The sequence below is a fragment of the Mustela nigripes genome, chromosome 9 (genome assembly GCF_022355385.1).
Source record: "Mustela nigripes isolate SB6536 chromosome 9, MUSNIG.SB6536, whole genome shotgun sequence".
NCBI classification, from domain to species: domain Eukaryota; kingdom Metazoa; phylum Chordata; class Mammalia; order Carnivora; family Mustelidae; genus Mustela; species Mustela nigripes.
This window is the reverse complement of record NC_081565.1, coordinates 42,807,736-42,825,859: the sequence shown is the minus strand read 5'-3', so window position 1 is coordinate 42,825,859 and position 18,124 is coordinate 42,807,736. Positions and strand designations below refer to the sequence as shown.

General features: G+C 41.7%; 1 protein-coding gene across 2 annotated transcripts in view; it reads left to right on the top strand.

Annotated features, from left to right (window-relative positions):
- The first annotated feature begins 4,590 nt into the window (after nucleotides 1-4,590).
- Nucleotides 4,591-18,124, top strand: part of TEK (TEK receptor tyrosine kinase) — a 96,617-nt gene continuing 83,083 nt past the window's right edge. Inside the window, exon 1 of one of the 2 annotated variants that reach the window (XM_059411538.1) lies at nucleotides 4,591-5,069. In XM_059411538.1, the coding sequence (XP_059267521.1) occupies nucleotides 5,018-5,069 (52 nt within the window). In that variant the 5' untranslated portion in view covers nucleotides 4,591-5,017. The remainder of the gene's footprint in view (nucleotides 5,070-18,124) is intronic. The other variant, XM_059411539.1, reaches the window with a different exon arrangement.

Below are 18,124 nucleotides of genomic sequence, written 5' to 3'. Positions count from 1 at the left end.
TGTCATTGGGTGTTTTAAGGTACATCCTATGGCCTTGGGTCAACTCTCTCAAGGATTTCCCCCAGTCTTCTTCATTTGTGTAGATATGCTTATTATTTTTTAAAATGTTGAAATTATAGAAAGTTATAAAGAAGAAAATATTGTCAGTTTTCTAATAAACTAGAAATAATAGCATTTAACATTTTGGTATACATTTGTCATATATAAAGGAGTGTGTGTGTATGTGTGTGTGTGTGTAAATTTCACACTGATCAAACTTTTTTCCCAGTCAACAATATGCCATATACATCTTTATATCCTTCACTGTCAGTATGCTGACATTTTGACACTTTGTCTATTTTATTGTATATCATGATTTATATAAATCATCCATTTTTATTGGCTGTTCACATTGCGTCCATGTTTTGATTATTGTCAACAATGCTTCTATGATGCCCTTGTACATACATTTTGGAGCACATCCTTGACCTTTACTTGGGATATATCATAAAAGTGGATTTTCCCAGCTAAAGGATATACATCTATGGCTTTTGCTACATATTTGTGATACTGACCTCTAGACATGTGAAACCAATTCACAGTAACATTGTATACTTTCTACACCTCTTCACATTTTTTATTGTCCCTTGATATTTTTGTTAATATGTCTCAAAGATTTTTAATGTTTCTTATGGATATTTTTTCCTATATTAAGTGCAAAAACCAGAGAATAGAAAAGAAAAGATTAGCCAAGTGCCTTGTTTGCTCATTGTTGGTTTGGTTCTTTTGTTCTGTTGTAAGTATGTCTAGAAAAATAAAACTAAACTGAGTAAGCTTGACTCATAAGGAAGCTCCCTTTCACTTCCCTGGAGCAAGCAAGGCAGTGGGGTGCTCACAGGTCCTGGTATTAGCAATTACTATTTTGGAAGCACAATGAGAAGTGACTACATTCCTCAGTGTTATCAAGCTTTTTCCATTATCTGTCAAAGTTTCATTTCACATACTTTCTTAAGGTCTGGGTATACCCTGTTGATGGTTATGATATTTCCTATATTTCTCTTTATCTACTTTTCAGCATATTGTAGTCTAAAGATGAACTAAGCAAAAAAAAAAAAAAAAAAGAGTCATATATTAAACTTGCAAAAATTGGAAACCAAAAGACCAGGATTCTAATAGTCCCTCTGCTACCCACAGCTGAACACATCACTTAGACTGTGTGGGACCTCATTTCTGCATTGCAAATAGCTCTATATAACAGTCCGGGGGGGATAGTGGTGGCTGTAAATGGGGAAAGAATCTGTAGAGAACCTTTATTAAATATCACTTGTGCCAGTTACTATCTATTTATTACCTTGCTAAATAAGCATTATTTCCACTCATTTTATTTTTTTCTTTTCTTTTTTTCTTAAGCAGGCTCCATACCCTGCACAGCCCAGTACAGGGCTTGAGCTCATGACGCTGAGATCAAAACCTGAGTTGAGATCTAGAGTCAGATGCTTAACTGACTGAGCCACCCAGGTGACCCCTGCCCTCATTTTAAAGAAGAGGAATCTGAGGTTCAGAGATGTGAATGGCCCAGGTCATACAGTGAGTTAGTTATAGCTGTAACATCAAATCTAGGTTTGCCTAACTCCAAAGCCCTTTTTAGATGTGAGTATTATTTATTATTGACTAATGAGTAATTTGTTAGCTCAATTTATTATAATTATTATAATATATAATATATAGTATATATTTATATTATAACTATTATAATTATTATAATTTATTACTCAATTTATTATTGAGTGGCGAGTAATTTATTAGCTCATGAAGTATTTATTTAAGGCCTACTATGTGCCAAACACTATGCTCAGGTCTGAGAATTCAGTAAATAATTTATATCTTCTGCCTTATGAAGATTACAGTCAACTTGAGGTGGGAAGAAGAGGCATTTAAAAGATAAGGACACAAATGTAGGATTACCAGTTGTGATTAGCACCATGAACAATAGGGCATGGTGTTGTGAGAGAACAGGGGAGACCTAATCTGAATTGAGCAGTCGGGGAAGAAATTCCGGAGCCTGAGAAGGTAGCAAAGAGTTAGTCAGGCAAGGATGAGAAGATAATTTCAACCTTTCCAGGTGGACCAAGCTGCTAAGGGTGGAGAGCTGATCCAGCTGGCCCCCAACAAGCTCTTCAAGGGATGGAGAGGCCCTGATGATGGCCACAGCTAGCTTTCTAGAGAAGGGCTGTGGCATGTCCAAGTGTGTGGTATTTCCTTAATACGTTATGTACTGGGGAGAGTCCTGTCCAGACGTGGAAGTGGCCTCTCCCTTCCCTTGGAAATTCTGGCATGCCATCCAGTTTTGCAACTTCCCAGTATGTTGCCAGTCAGCTCTGCTAACCTATTGGCCCCACATCTCCTGGTGAATCTTGTAGTATTGTTCCTTGATCAGTTCTTCATGTTCTAATATCCACAGGGCAGAAAATGAGAGCTGAGCATGTTTAGCCACTTTTGTCTCCAATAATCTTCACTTTACACTGGGAATTTACATGCTAAAGATTCGGACATCTCAGAGAAAAGTTGCTCAGCCTTTTGACTAGTGATGTAATAATCATAGGCTCAGGAAATCTAGCAGTTTTTATTCAGTGGGGTCAATACTTTAGATAGCATTGGAAAGGATTACATGGAAGATGAGATCAAACTACATAGCTCTTTTGGATAAAGGAGCAACATTGTCTTTTCCATAATGAGCAGAATTTCTGGATTACAAATGAAACTGAGTCATCTATTTTGGATAAGGGAAGGAGAGAGGACTTAACAATTAACAATAAGTATAGATCTTTCTGGATAACGGGGGAAAGATGAAACTGAGGTGCTTTTCTGAATAACAGAGAAATAACTGAGAAAAGGAAGCGAGGTAGTAGCATCTTTGGCCCACAAGAACAAGCCAACAGGAGGGTGTGTGAGCAAAGACTTCCTTGTGTGGCCATCAAGCACAAACAGAGGAAGCTGTGCCTGAGGAGGCAGGTGCCCTGGAGTTTGTTTATTTCCAAGGCTTTCCATCGTTGCCGCATATGGCCTGGGGCCAGTAGAGCTCACAAAGCCTCAGCCGCCATGTTCTTAAAATAGAGCATGTTGTGACCCTCTAGGTTCCGCGGTGACTGAGATACAAAGCTAGCATCTTCTCTGAACTGCCCAGATAAGAGGACCTAGAAATCTACTCGGGGATGCTGTGAGAGGACAGTTTAGTCATTTAGACTTATGAACTGTTACCAGAGGAGGGAAATTAGTCACATCCAGTACAAATCCTTCATTTTACAGTTGAGGAAACTGAGGCCTGCAGGTGGGAAATGACTCGTCCAAGGTCTCACAGGAAGAACAGAGCTGGGACAAGAGCCCAGAATCCCCGACTCCCAGCCTGATTCTTTACAACACCAAACTTAAAGCCATTTCATAAAACGAGAGAATGGCTTTCGGAGAAATTGCTTGGGGTGGAAATCAGAGACTGAATGGAAAGACTCAAGGAAATGAATACTCTAACATTTAACGAAAGCCTTCTATGAATTAGGCACTGTGCCAGCCTCATGTAATCCTCTCAAAAATCCCCCCATTGGAGATATTATTGCTGTTTTACAGCTGTTGAAACGGAGACTCCAAGAGATTAAGTAAATATGTGGCTGAGTCAGTATTTGAACTCAGGTCTGCTCGAAAACAGCCTGCGCCTTTCTACCCGAGCAGACTGGAAACATCCATGGTTCTCAAGATCATCACTGATGTGATAAAACGTGGGACAGAAATGAGGCAAGGCTAACAAGCGCCTGCCTTTTTCTGTGGTGAGCAGGTCAGGAGGAGCAGACCGCTCTTTCCTCCAGCATGAAGGCAGGGTGATGAACAAGAACACTGACATTCTGTCCTGACGTCACAGTTTGTGTTAGGGAAAAATGATTTTCTGGATCAGTTCAGCATTTCTGATCTCATTTTAGCTATGGTTACTCCAAGAGCTGTTTTCCTTTTGGCCTATGTGGTCTCTCTGGTCTTATGAATGCTATTTTTATCCCAATTGAATCCCTTCTATTAGGTTTTGACAGAGGTTATTTGTAAAGTTTTGTGTATAATTTGCTTCTGAAACACCACTGGCCAAGAACCATGAAATTCCTGTCATCACTAAAACTCTTCTAGATGAAATGCTTTAAGAAATGAAATCACCTTTGGATAAATTGTTAATAAAAATTAAAGCTATAGCCAGTAGCATGGATATTTTTGGGCTCTTGGCCAGAAATGTAACCATCTGTGTGCAGGAAAACAGGCCGACAATTTTGGACTCTGGTCTCCGGGGCTGCATTGTGCGTTGACCTCACCGGTAATTACCCAAATGAATTGCTTTTGGGTTGTGTTCTCTCATCATGGAAACCTTCTCTTACCAATGCAAACCACGTGGGTTAAAATGAGAAAATAAAAGCCAAAACTCCTCCCCACCCCATACCCGAAAGCCCCTCTGTCAGGGAGCCCAGGTGGACCTGGTGAGCGGAGGGCGTTTGCTGTTGGAGGCTGAGAAGGGCTGGTCCCCCCCCATCCCCCCGCATGCCATCCATAGGTGGAGGGCTGTTATTCTGTTTCCCGCCTATGAGAGGATACCCCTATTGTTCCTGAAAACGCTGACCAGGACCCACACTTCCAACAAAAATTCCTCTACCCCTACAATAGCAGCAAGAGCAGCGGCAGAAGCAACAGCAATAGAGAAGTGTTTTGATGAATTGCAAGACGGATAGGGCTTGCCATGCCCCCAGCCCTGCAGATACCAAATGCCTTTAAGATACAGCCTTTCCCATCCTAATCTACAAAGGAAACAGGAAAAAGGAACTTAAAACTCCCTGTGCTCAGACAGAAATGAGACTGTTACAGCCCGCTTCTGTGCTGTTCCTTCTTGCCTCTGACTTGTAAACAAGACCTAGTAGAACATGCGAATGGAAAGTCACAAACCTCTGTGTGTTTGAAAGGCTCCTTGGGACCTCATGCACATCTGTGGAAACTGGATGGAGAGATTTGGGGAAGCATGGACTCTTTAGCCGGCTTAGTTCTCTGTGGAGTCAGCTTGCTCCTTTCTGGTAAGGTTTGGCTTTGTTTTCTGAATTTAGTTTTTTTTGGTTTATTTATTTATTTATTTTTGTTTGTTTGTTTTTAACGGAGTTAGTGATTCTGGGCTTTCTCACCAGCTGTTAGTACTAGTTAACAAGGGGCAGCTGTGGCTTCGGCACTGTTTCTCCAGGACTTTCCATTTAATCTATGTGTGGATTGAAATGCAATGTCTTTACGGCATTGAACTGATTTTTCTAGAGTTTTCCTTCTGCGCAATTGCCACCTGTGTTGCTGCAGACTCTGTGAGAACTGAGCAGGTCACTTTATTTGTAGAGATCCACTTACTGTGATATAGTATTTGACTGCCCCTCATTTGGGATTGTTTCCTTATTTAAAAAAAAAAAATACCTGCTTCAAAAAAAAACTCCCATAATTTTGTAAAAAATGAAATTCATGCAGAGAATTATGGGACCCACTTACAGCAATGTGCAGATTGTTATTTTTAAATGTAAGAACAAAAACGCTTTTCTATAAGGATTTCATATCTATCCACCTCCTACTTTAAGCAAAACAGCCAAAGGCTAGGCTTTTCTTCTTTTTCTCTTAGAGCTGGGGTCAGGACTTTATAATTTTTGTTAGATTTTTAAAAATATTTGGCATGTAGTAATTTATAAAGTCTTCATTATCCCAATGGGATGAAAGTTGGGGCAGTTACCCCGATCCCTGGGCACAGGAGAGTATCGAAAGCTGCTGGAGAGCTAAGAAATGGTGGGTTTGGGTGTTTTTGGATATGGTCTGTCTGTTGCTCAGATTCTCCAGATAGTGGCATGCCTCTTCTATTCCCTCACTCTGTGGGAAACTGGCTGAGAGTGGAATGAAATCCTGACGTGCAAATCACAACTCTAATCGCCAGCAGCTTTTCCCTTTTAGTTTGAAAACATTCTAATTATTGTAATGAAAATAGAATTGTTAGTGGAAATCAAATTGGGAAAATGAGCTGAATTCAATGGTGCAGCCTATATTATGTTATTAGAAATGGATCCAAACATACACAAGTATGTGTTACATTATTTCCATCTTTTTCTATATGTTTGAAATACTATATTAAATAGTCAAAAAATTAATCCAACAAGATACAAGAATTGCAGGTGATTTGTCTATAGCTTTTCAGTTTGCTTTCAACACCCAATTATACTGAGGATTTAATAATATTCTTAAGACTGTGTAATATAAACTGCTGAGATGGTTCAGTGTTTTGTACAAATTATTTATATTAACATAGAAATGCTGATTTCTCTAGTAATAGGCACCTTTAAAACAAATAATTACCATGATTCCATTTTTATTTTGCTTTCTTTTCTGTGTGACATATTTATCAGTAACATGAAATCTGGAACTACTCTACGCCAAGGATTACAATAAGGCAAGGCCCAGGGGGCTACAGTTGCTCTGAGATACTTTATAAGTTAAATCACCTGTGTGTGCACACATGCGCGCGCGCGCACACACACACACACACACACACAGAGTTTTAATTCATTTTTCCCCCTCAAAGTGACTGGATCATGGTACTTTGCAGCATAAACTTAAAATCAGACAAAAAAAAAATTATGTGGCTGAAATAGTTGCTCTGTGTCTAGACCTTAGTTCCCTGGAAACATAGCCCTGACTTCAACAGGGAGAGGCTCAAAGAGAGGGATTTCATGCTCCTTTTGAAAAGAAAGGGTGACACTAGCAAAGTTGGTTTCTGGGGAAGGTCTGTTGTATTGGAATCCTAACTTACTTTGCCAGTATAACCCTCCATGGACATGGATACACAATGCTTGGTCATTGCCACAAGAATCCAGCATGATCATGTCTATAAGCATAGGACTCCATTCTTTTTTGGGGGGGAGGGGCGTGGGGAGGCCATTCTTTACACCAAACTCCAGTCGTGCACCACTTAATGGAACAAGGGACTTACGGCTTATGCATTTCTTTCTCTATTCCAGTGGGTGGTTTCTGATTCCTTTTTCCTTTGGACATAGAGGACTGAAACCATATGTCACATTTGCCTCAATGAAGGTGGTTCTGGGTGGCAGATACTGACCCATAAGGGGTTGGAAAATGTCTATAATTTTCAGAAGAATTCCCTAGATTGTGGAGAATGGAGATTTCCCCTCCCAATGGAGAATCATGGCCAACTTCCAAACAAGTTCTCATAAACACACTAGCTTTTCCCTACTCTCCCATTCTCTCCAGTCAGGCTGTTTAGTCTAAAGAATTGTATATGCAGAAATACAAAATATATTATTCTTTGTGCTTTATCATAGTATGTCCTATACGATCAACACCGACCCAATGGTAAGTCTCTAGTAGTGTGCCTTCATATCTCTTTCCTGTTTCATTTGGCATTTTAAATAACAACTATTATCTCTAATAGTGGATATCTTGTCTGGAATGACAGTGGAAATTCGGTTACAAGGTCAGGGAAGTGGTCCCAGATGGAACCTTCTCTTTAGGGCTGGTCTTGGAAGGTTATATCAGGTCTGAGTAATCTAGGGTGGAGGTCCAGAAGCTGGGACTAGAGACACACCTGGGAATTACTCTCACAGGGAGGAGTTTTGCTTTCTTCACAGATGCTCCCTACTAAGCATTGTCTTTGTTGGAAATGTCAGGATTTCCCTTTCAGCTCTATGCTGGGAGAGCTTCCTGCAAGAGTTCTGGTTCTTTTAAGACCTCTCTCGAGGAGGGAAGTACTCATCCAAGTCCATTTCAGAAGATTGTGCTGTGTCTTCTGGGGGAGTCATATGGGTGGATTCCAAATTTTTCTGACTTTATAAATTTGTCTACTAAAAAGATATGTGTATGATTGTGTAACCTGCTTATTCCCTGTAGATGGCTTATTGGTTAGGCCACAGAATCTGTATTCAGATGATTTCTCTAAGATGAATAAGTGGACCAAACCCAAAAGATAGCATTTTAAAATGGATCAATGTGAAGTTTGGTTTCCAAAATGTATATATTTATGTTCAGTGTGAGAGAGTCTTGTTTTGTTGCAAGTTCTAGGGAATAATACCTACATTTTGGTGATACACACAATTCATAGGTACCAACATGTGCTCTAGAAATGTAATAGATAAGCTGCAACAGTGGACTTTAGTAGAAATATAAGGTCCACATTAGAAATGGTAGTCACGGGGCGCCTGGATGGCTCAGTGGGTTAAAGCCTCTGCCTTCAGCTCAGGTCATGATCCCAGGGTCCTGGGATCGAGCTCCGCATCAGGCTCTCTGCTCAGCAGGGAGTCTGCTTCCTCCTCTCTCTCTCTCTCTCTCTGCCTGCCTCTCTGCCTACTTGTGATCTCTAGCTGTCAAATAAATAAATAAAATCTTAAAAAAAAAAAGAAAGAAATGGTAGTCACATCTCCACTTCCTCATATCAGGGAGATCATATGATAGTTGTCTTTCTCTGATTGACTTATTTCGCTAAGCATGATGCCCTCTAGTTCCATCTATGTCGTCGCAAATGGCAAGATTTCCATTTCTTTTGATGGCTGCATAGTATTCCATTGTGTATATATACCACATCTTCTTTATCCATTTGGGGTGCCTGGGTGGCTCAGTGGGTTAAGCCTTTGCCTTCAGCTCAGGTCATGATCTCAGGGTCCTGGAATCAAGCCCCACATTGGCCTCTCTGCTCAGAAGGGAGCCTGCTTCCCCACCCCCAACGCCTGCCTCTCCTCTTATTTGTGATCTCTCTCTGTCAAATAAATAAAATATTTTTTTAAAAACATAAAAAAAGGTAGTCACGTTATTGCTCAGAGAATATCTATTAAACACTGAAGAGACTGAGAAATTTGACAGCAAACAGAGTGGACAAGCAAGAAGGTAAGTGCTTTAGAAAAATATTTAGCCATGAGAAAAGAGATGAATTTTTAAGGTTTTCCATAGAGAAGACACCATAGATTGACATTGTATTTTGCTAGATCTAGCTAGCATACAAGGAAGAAGGGAGTTTAGCTTGATTGATAGAAAGTTTCTGAATATTGGACCACCATCCCCATGATGAGTGAACTCCCACACTGGAGAATTTTGAGGCATAGATGGGGTGATCCTCTAGCAGGATCGTCTGAAGACACTTCTCTTTTACATCCCTTTCATTTTACTGTTTGTGGCTCTTCCCTGATCATTTAAGTGAAGAAGAGTTCAGAAAAGCCACCAACATCTTTGCCCAGTGAAACCAACCTGGGTGTTTCCTGAATTTTAACTCAACATGCCTTATGAGGAAAAACAGCGTATGCGTACATGTGCTATGATGACGCTTCCGAAGCCATTGCTCTTGGAGACTGAGGTGGAGCTACAAAACAAATAAATAACAAAAAACAGGAGAAACAGTGAAGAGTATGCATTGTGAAACCACAGATCTGGGGTTAAGCTCAAATTTGATGACTATGGGAATGTCACTTGATTTCTCAATGCCACTGTTTTCTCCTCTTTCGTGGATGAGAGGACTTATTTCCCAAAGTCATTATGAGCAGCATGTGATGCAAATAGAGAGCTTAGCCACTAAGAACTTCCTTAATAAATGAAGCAAGTATAATAATAATAATAATAGTAATAAGTGCTTCTATGAGGAACTCTGTGGTAGTTCAAGACTATTTGATATTCTCCAGCATGTAGGGAAGTCACTGCTCAGAGAGGTACTCTCCTTCTAAAAGACATCAACTTTATCTAATTCCACAAGTTTTATGTTCGTCTCCATCCATGTGGGCTATTATCCAGTGCTTCCCCTCACTCCTCTTCATCCTTGCTCTAGGCTCTTTGCATTCAGTCAGGCTCATCTCTACAATCTATGCATTCCTTCCTCTTGGCTCTTGTTTATGCTCCTCCAACCATTTGGAAAGGATACTCTCCATGCTTACTCAGCTTACTCAACTCAACCTGCCTAGGCCAAATTTTCCTCCATGATCTTCCCCTAATCCTCAGTTCCCTTACCATAGAGGCTGTGTCTTTGTGATTTGGGCACATGCATTTAGTACATTAGCCTGTAACATTTTTGGCAAGAGATGTTACTTCTTTTCTTTTTTATTCTCCATAACACATGCATTTGATGTTGAATAATCTTTATTGGATAGAGTTTAATATGCCATAATAAGAAATTGTTGGTATGCCACAGCAGGCCTGAAAGAAAGCGGGAATGTTGTAGGAAGGGTTTTAGTCACAGTGAAGTAATAATAATGACAAAAATAACAAATAATTGGAGGACAGTAACCAATTTCATGTAAATGGCAAGTTGTATTTGCTCAAATCTTAAAATGTTAGCTTCTGTTATGTATATATGATGTGAACAAAGTCAAAAGAAAATTCCTTCATTCCCTTAGATGCGAAACATAAAAAAAATTCATGAAGATGGGTCTAACCTGGCCTTTACCTAATATTAGATATTGTACTATTATTGAATTTCACCTGAAAGATAGACTCTTTATTCAATAGATTTTTGAGTTCTTGCCCACCTTTTCTTTGTTCATTTTATTCATTCCTTTACTCAACTATCCTTTCGGTCAAGGAAGACATTGAAGATTTAGTTTATGCCAAGTACTGTACTACTTATGAGGAATGCAAAAAAGAATGAGTCGTTTTTTTTCTCCCTTCACATTTTAGTAGGAAAGAAGAGTATAGGCAGATGAATTATGTGATGTGATAAATGGTACCATAGGGATACATAGAAAATCAAGCTTTTCAAGAGCTACAAAAACTATTAGTGACTTCAATTAAAAAAAAAAAGGAACTTTAAAATCTAAATTAAATGTCTGAAAACATAGAATGTCAACTTCATGAGTTGCTAAACATAGTATGAATAAAATGAATAATATTTCACAACAATCTGTAGGTTAGATTTTCCTCACTTTGCAAGAATTCCTAAATAGTTGTGGATATTGCCAATTATTGCCAATTGTAATTATAAGTTGCTCATAACCAAATGATTTGAAAACTAAGAATAAAAAAAAAAAAGGAAAAGGGAAGAAAGCACTTCCCATTAGAGGGAGCAGGGAGTGTTGAATAGCAAGGCAAGTTCAAGAAAGTCAAGTAAGGTTGGAATGTAGGGTGGGAGTGGAGAATCATGGTTGGGGTCAGAAAGGGAAGGGCCTTGTAGACCATTTTAAGTAACTTGTACTTCATTCTGTACATGTTGAAATTTAATATGGTATTTGTCCTATCACAGCTGATTTATATCTTGGAAAATTTACTGTGATAATGGTATGGAAGATGGGTTGACCCGGCAGAGACTATCAGCCCAGACTAATAATGTTTCTCTTCAAAACTCCAGGAAGGAAGGCGTGGATGGGCAGGGGTGTTGAGAATGTTTAGGAGGTGAAGCTATAAGGATTGGTGATGCGTTGCATTTGGGAGATTGAGTGATAGGGGACAGAATAAGTATTGCTCCATGGTTTTGATTTGAGTAACGGTGGTAAAATTCACAGTGCTGGGAAAGGAGGCAGAAGGAACTGGCTGGAGATGAGCTGAGGTGGAGCCCATCGTTATTTTGTTCATGTTCACTTTGAGGTTCCATGAAAAGGGAAATATTTAGCAAAATTGAGCTCTCTGGATCTGAAGCTTAGATAAAGGAGACTGGGCAAGGGTTTGAGACATAGGCAACCTTGGTTTATGGGAAGTGAAGCCATGGTCATGGATGTGTACAAAAATTAAAGGATGAAAAATAGGAAGTCAAGGGTTCTATGAAGAAGCAGTCAGGGAGTTGGTAAGAGAAGTAAATCCAATCAGATTTCTTTTCTGGAATTTTAGAGAATTGGTGTGGCAGTAGCTAAAGAAGAAGAGCTTTTTAAGAAGAGGAGAGTAGGATGGGGACAGCAGAGTGACAGCCCCCGGGCTTGATGTGGGGGCACCAGAGTATCGGTGTGTTGTTTTACAGAACACCAGCTGCACTCATAACATTCTGGACCAGAACTGGAAGGGATGTCAGACGATCAGTTGGCATCACTCCCAGCCTTCAGGAAAGGGAATGTCTAAAGTTGCCTCCCTTATTTCTGGAATTTCAAACTGATAACCGAGTTCCCACCAGTCTGGCCAGACTATTCCTTTACTCCTAGTACACGTGCACAGTGTTTTTTAGTTTGATCTGTGCCTGCTTTCCTCTGCACCCCATCCCCCCACTACCTCCACTTGTCCCTTCAGGAATCTGATCATCCTCCTCTCCATGTTTCTTTACCAAGGCAGCAGGGGCAGGTGTGGGGGCGTGGGTCTGCCAGGTGGAGAGACTCCTCTTTTCAACACATCTGCTGATGAGAGGGAATGAATTCTTTCTGCCCCGCTGTTCTCTGTGGGACATGATATGGATATGACAGGGGAACCTGTCCGGGGGCCAGATGACAGACACTCTGGGTGGCTGCTGTTAGCTTTCTGTTGGCCACTGCCCTTGCTTGGAGTTTGACCAGTGAGGTGTATATAGTGGTCACACCCATCTCAGCAGATCTGTCAGCTTTCCCGCCTTTGTTAGAGGGTGATATCATGCTTCCTGGGGGGAGTGCTGGAAGACAATGCTCGGCCACTTTTCTCCAGATACAATAGGCGGAGTCAGGAAGGCAGTATTGACATTGCTGGGGCCAGGGAGGCACTCAGAGCTCTGCGGCCGTTAGATGGTGAACCAGCTTAACCTTGGCACGCGGGGCCTGGGTTGTGCAAGGCGTCTGGCTGCACAGCCAAAGGGGACTCCGCCCTGGGGACAGGACTGCTTTAGACATCTGGGAATCTGGGATTGGCTTCCAATTCTGATCCCTCTGTCAAAAACAACCACAAAACAGTAACAGTACCAGATAACAAAAATGACTACCATACACTGAGTGTCTCTGTGGCAAGTATTTAATAGGATTTTTCCTAACTCACAACAATCTTGCTGAATAGATAATATTATTATTATTATTTTTTAATTTATTTATTTGTAAGAGAGAGAGAGCGAGCGAGCACAGGCAGAGTGGAAGGCAGAGTCAGAGGGAGAAGCAGGCTCCCTGCGGAGCAAGGAGCCCGATGTGGGACTCGATCCCAGGACGCTGGGATCATGACCTGAGCCGAAGGCAGCTGCTTAACCAACTGAGCCACCCAGGCATCCCGATAATATTATTTTTTAAATAGACGGTAAAACCGAGGCTCAAAAAGTGACTCGCTCAAGGTTAAAAACTAAGACCTGTATTATTTTGGACTGCCTAGCATTCCTATTTTTCAAGAGCTGTCATTAGTTCCCTCCATGTGACCCTGATGGGACTGCCAGTCACTGATTGCACAGGGTAGCCCTCCGCTGACCACAACAGTTGGTTCCGACGGAGGAAGAATGACCCAACAGGGACAGTTACACTCTTTCTCTGGGAATTTGTGAGCAAGAGGTTCTCCTTGTCCAGTGAGGACACTGAACACCCAGAGCTACCAGCTGAGAGAAATTGGTCTTTAGCAGGAGAGAATGAGTTCAGTCACGCAGAGAGAACAGAACCATGGCAGGCGCTCTGTGCTTACTGGAGTGTTGAGTCCAGTGGTTTTAGATCAGAGACCCAACCCTGTACCTTCCAGTTATGGGAACCAGTCACCTTCATTTGCTTCCACTATTTTGAATGTTTTTCTGTCTCTCGAAAGTGAATAGTCCTGAGAAGCCCCGTTACCTCAGGCTGGTTCCTGGAAAATGAGGCTGATGACCACACTTCTTCATGTGGTTTTGGTAATGATTTTAAAAGAAATACTACTTAAAATACTTAGTATAGTGTTGGTACATGATCCGTACTCAGCAAAACCAGATGCTCTTAAATGTTTGCTTATAAACAGAGCTGCAGACTCTTACATTGTTTGATGCCAGTCTTTTCAAAGTTCATCTGTGTGAGGGCAGGCAACTCCTATTCTATGCCAGACGGGGCTCCCCATCTTCCCTGGGTGAAACAGCCTTCGTATCCCACATTTGGCCTTGTCTCGGGGAAAGAAGAGAGAGCTTGGAGCTGTGGTTTCTTGGGTTTTTGCTAAAAATCTGGAGTGTCAGGTAGGAAAATTCCTTCCAGTCCCTCTATTGGGTAGCAAGATGGTGCTCTTTACTTTTCTCTGTCCAGCCCTCAATTCTTCCTTCTCTCTTGTCTTGATTGAACAGAGGGTCTAGGATGATTTGTCATCTATAAGTCCCACCTCAATTATCCCAAACCTAATTCCTAGTTCTTGATGATTTATGGTGGAATTGTCAATTCCAAATAGAAGTCACCTCATTTTTAACCAAGCTCATTATTGAATTTTTGGACCCAACTAGATTGTGTGTGTGTGTGTGTGTGTATGTGTTTGTGACAGTAGTTCTTCTCCCATTTCACCACTGTCTTTGCTCCAATTACTCCTGCTCTTACTCTTAATTCCTCTTTATGTCTAGTGCCCTCACGTCTAGAAAGCGCTTTCTTGTCTTCTGGGGTTGCTTTAAATGTCCACCTGTTTTGTTCCTTCTTGCTGCCTCTTCAGACTCAGACAGCAGGGTGCAAATAGCCGTTGGTTGTAATCAGTGCCTTTTCAGGAGCCAGTCTTTGCCTACCTCACCAGGGTCTTGGGATTCTCAGTCCCTCATGCTAACCTGGATGTGTATTTCAGCCATTCCAGGCTCTTTGCAATCTCTAAGCATACACTTCCAAGCCTCCCTGCCTTTGTATGTGCTGTTTCTCCTGCCCAGAATGCCCTCTTCCCCTTCCCTTCTTCATTTGACTTATTCATGCTTCAAGGTTTATCTCCAGTGTCATGTCTTCCAAGAAGTCTCCCGAACCTTCTTGCATGGGTTTGGGTCTGCCCTTACCTGGGATTCCGTCAGAAATGTGGCCTGAGGCAAAGGCACATGCGTAGGCAGGTTATCTGGGAAGTGATTTCGGGGAGCAGAAGTGAGGGATGAAGGGAGCAGAGCTGTACTAGGACATGTTATCATGCGAGTTCCTGCTGTGGATCCTGGATCCTGCCGGCATCCCGAGGAGCCTTAGGAAAGGAGACTCAGGACTGTTCACCTGTAGTACGGGAAAAGGAGAGGCATTCATCCTTTGTAATCCTACCCCTTTGTGCAAGGTTCTGTAGATAAAAGAAGCTGGTGAGTTACTGCTGGTGTCCTGTGCTGTTGAGCCAGAGGAAGTCCCAGGAGAGGAAATGAGATGGACTCACATGGGCTCTGGGTGAGCTACTTGGAGATTACATCCGCTGCTAGCTGGTGGAGGTCTGCTCAGAAGTGGCTGCTGCAGGTGGAGCTGGCCTGAGAGCTGGGATGGGGAGGATTTGCATTCATGCCCAAAAGGGGTTGCATGTAGGCACCCTTATGCTTGCTTCTGTCGTCGTACTTAGAACTTTAAATTATAATTAACAGTTTACTTGTTGTTTTGTCCACTAGGCTGGGAGCTGTGTTGGGTGTTTCAATATTCTAAGCACCAGACATAGTATACTGGCTGGCAGAGAAATGCTTTAATAAATGGTTTTTGCATTGGTTTAATTGTTCTAGCCATTGCCTCCCTAAGTGTACTGTATATATGACTGCTGGCCAGAAAAAAATAATTTGATGTAGCTCTTGGAAACATATTCTAAAACTATCTACTTGTTTTTATATGTAAGAGTAAATAGATGTGGTGTATATATATATATATATATATATACACACACACACATATATATATCTATACATTTATCTATACATATATCAGTCATAATTTTTTGAATATTCTTTTTTCTTTTAAAGATTTTATTTATTTATTTGTCAGAGAGAGGGAGAGCGAGAAAGTGAGCACAGGCAGGCAGAGTCAGAGGGAGAAGCAGTCTCCCTGCTGAGCAAGGAGCCCGATGTGGGACTCGATCCCAAGACACTGGGATTATGACCTGAGCCGAAGGCAGCTGCTTAACCAACTGAGCCACCCAGACATCCCAATTTTTTGAATATTCTTAATACAAAGCTAAGAAAACATGAGTTAAAGAGAATGGTTAATAGAATAATTGTACAAGCAGCATGTAGAGTCAGTAAGAATCTGACTATCATACATAAAATTATGCAGTTTGGGAGACATTGTTCTAGTTAGTTAGCTAATCTTTTTCAGAGCTCTGTGTGTCCAAATAAAAAATAGAAAATAATTAGGTATATAATTAATACTATCCAAGTGAGATGAGCAAAGTGAAGGCATCTGTGGTGATCAACCTGACTCAAGGACAGTCTAGGACTCTAATCTTGCTTTTCCCAGTAAGCCTGGAAAGTGGGCATTTGTTAATAAATCAGATACCTAGTTTGCCCCTTGGGCATACTGGGAATCCATGAAAATAGGCTGAGGGGTCAGCTAGCAAGCCGAGTCATTGTCAACCAGGGGAGGAATGGATATGTCAGTGATAGTCACACATTCAGGCTAACTTCTTCTGAGCCCTTTCTATGTCCTGGGAATCTGCTAGGTAATGCAGTTAGAAAGATAGTGAAAAGAGGCACATAACTTCCAATGCCTTGTGGTCTGCTGGGCGAAAATCTCTTTAATGGAGGCAGACATTGGGAGCATGGGAAATGGCGGCGGGGGTGGGGCAGGGAGTGGTAATCCTGGATGTTTGAGGAGGATGAATTAGGATTATGTTTTATGGAAAATCTGGAGTGAAAGAGAGGAGTAGAGCGTTCCAGGCAGAGGAAAAGCATGAAAACGGGGAATAGAAAGTTTAAGAATCATTGGTACACTGGTTCTACGTGGCTATACTCCAGGGCACACTGAAGGAGGTGGCAGGGGATACCACTGGGGAGATGAGTGGGAAAGAGAAGGTAATTTGGTTTGAGATGGGCTGAGTGGGCAGGGACAGCGTAGGGACGCTTCCGGGAGTCATTAATACTGTAGGGTGAAGCTGTGTGAGGGAATGAGATTGCCCAAGAAGAAGACAGCAGAGTGGGTCTGGGGACACCTATATTAAGGGGTGAAATGGGTAGAGGAAGAGAAAACTGAAGACATTCAAAGCGAGAGGCCAAGGGTGAAGGGAATTTCAACCACATCAAAAGTTGTAGAGGCAGGGGCAGCGTAAAGAGAGGGACTAGGGACTGGGTAATTTGGGACGGTGCACTGCAGAGCATTCTCAGTGGATGGGCTGGGCTGGGGTTGAGGGGTAAGCAGGAAGTGGGGAAGTAGAGTAGGTAAGTGTAAGTTCCTTTCTGAGAGATGTCCCTTATCCGGGGAGGTTCCTGTTACCATGTGCTTTTCTCTACGCTTGATTCTGGGTGATCTGGTAGAAGGTATGAAGTCCTCTCTGCCAAGATTGGCTTGAGATGCTAGGAAGATAACACAGAGGTCTGGAGATAGTAGGGAAGGAACTCTTCCATCACAGACACCCTCTCTTGCCCCTGGATGCGGTCCCAAGTTACCTGTATTAGGGAACTATGTTAGTGTCACAAACATGGTAATAGAGGTCTTCATGGAATAGAGTCTTCACGGAAGGGCCACACATTAACTGTTATACAGAGTAACAGAATAATAGGACTTAAGACTTAAAAGATTATTTAGTCCAGCATTTCTGAATACCAATTCCAGGAGAATCCTAGAATCTTTTATTTTTATTTTTTGTGTATGCTAGGGAGCTAACACAAGGTACCTTAAGAAATACTAACTTGGTTCAACTTTCTCATTTTATAGACGCCAGCACTGAGGCTCACCACTTTGGTCAAACCCACTGAGCTCATTAGAGGCTAAGTTTTTTCTCTTTGCCAGAGAATGTGGAAGGCAATAGAAATTAGAACTTAATGTACGTACTGTGTCATCAAACTACCTTTTTAAGGATAGTTTGTTATCATGTTATGCCTTTCGCTCAGGTCATGAATTTAAGCAGCAGTAAAGTGCTGTTTAAGTTAGAGTCCCCTTATCGTCCACTTAAAAATTCCTTGTATTCTTTTTTAAATGCATAATGGACACAGCTGTAAGGCCCCCTAGCAGCATTGGCTTGCTTCGTGCCTCCCGGCCCTCCCATCCCCTTCCCCCCTGTGGATCTCACACCCAGAGTCAGTGGTGCTTTTCACACAAATAGTCTGCCAAGAGGTGTGGAACTAGAGCCAGAAACCCAGAGCAGCTGCAGAGGCTCAGCCACATCTAGAGGCTTGCAG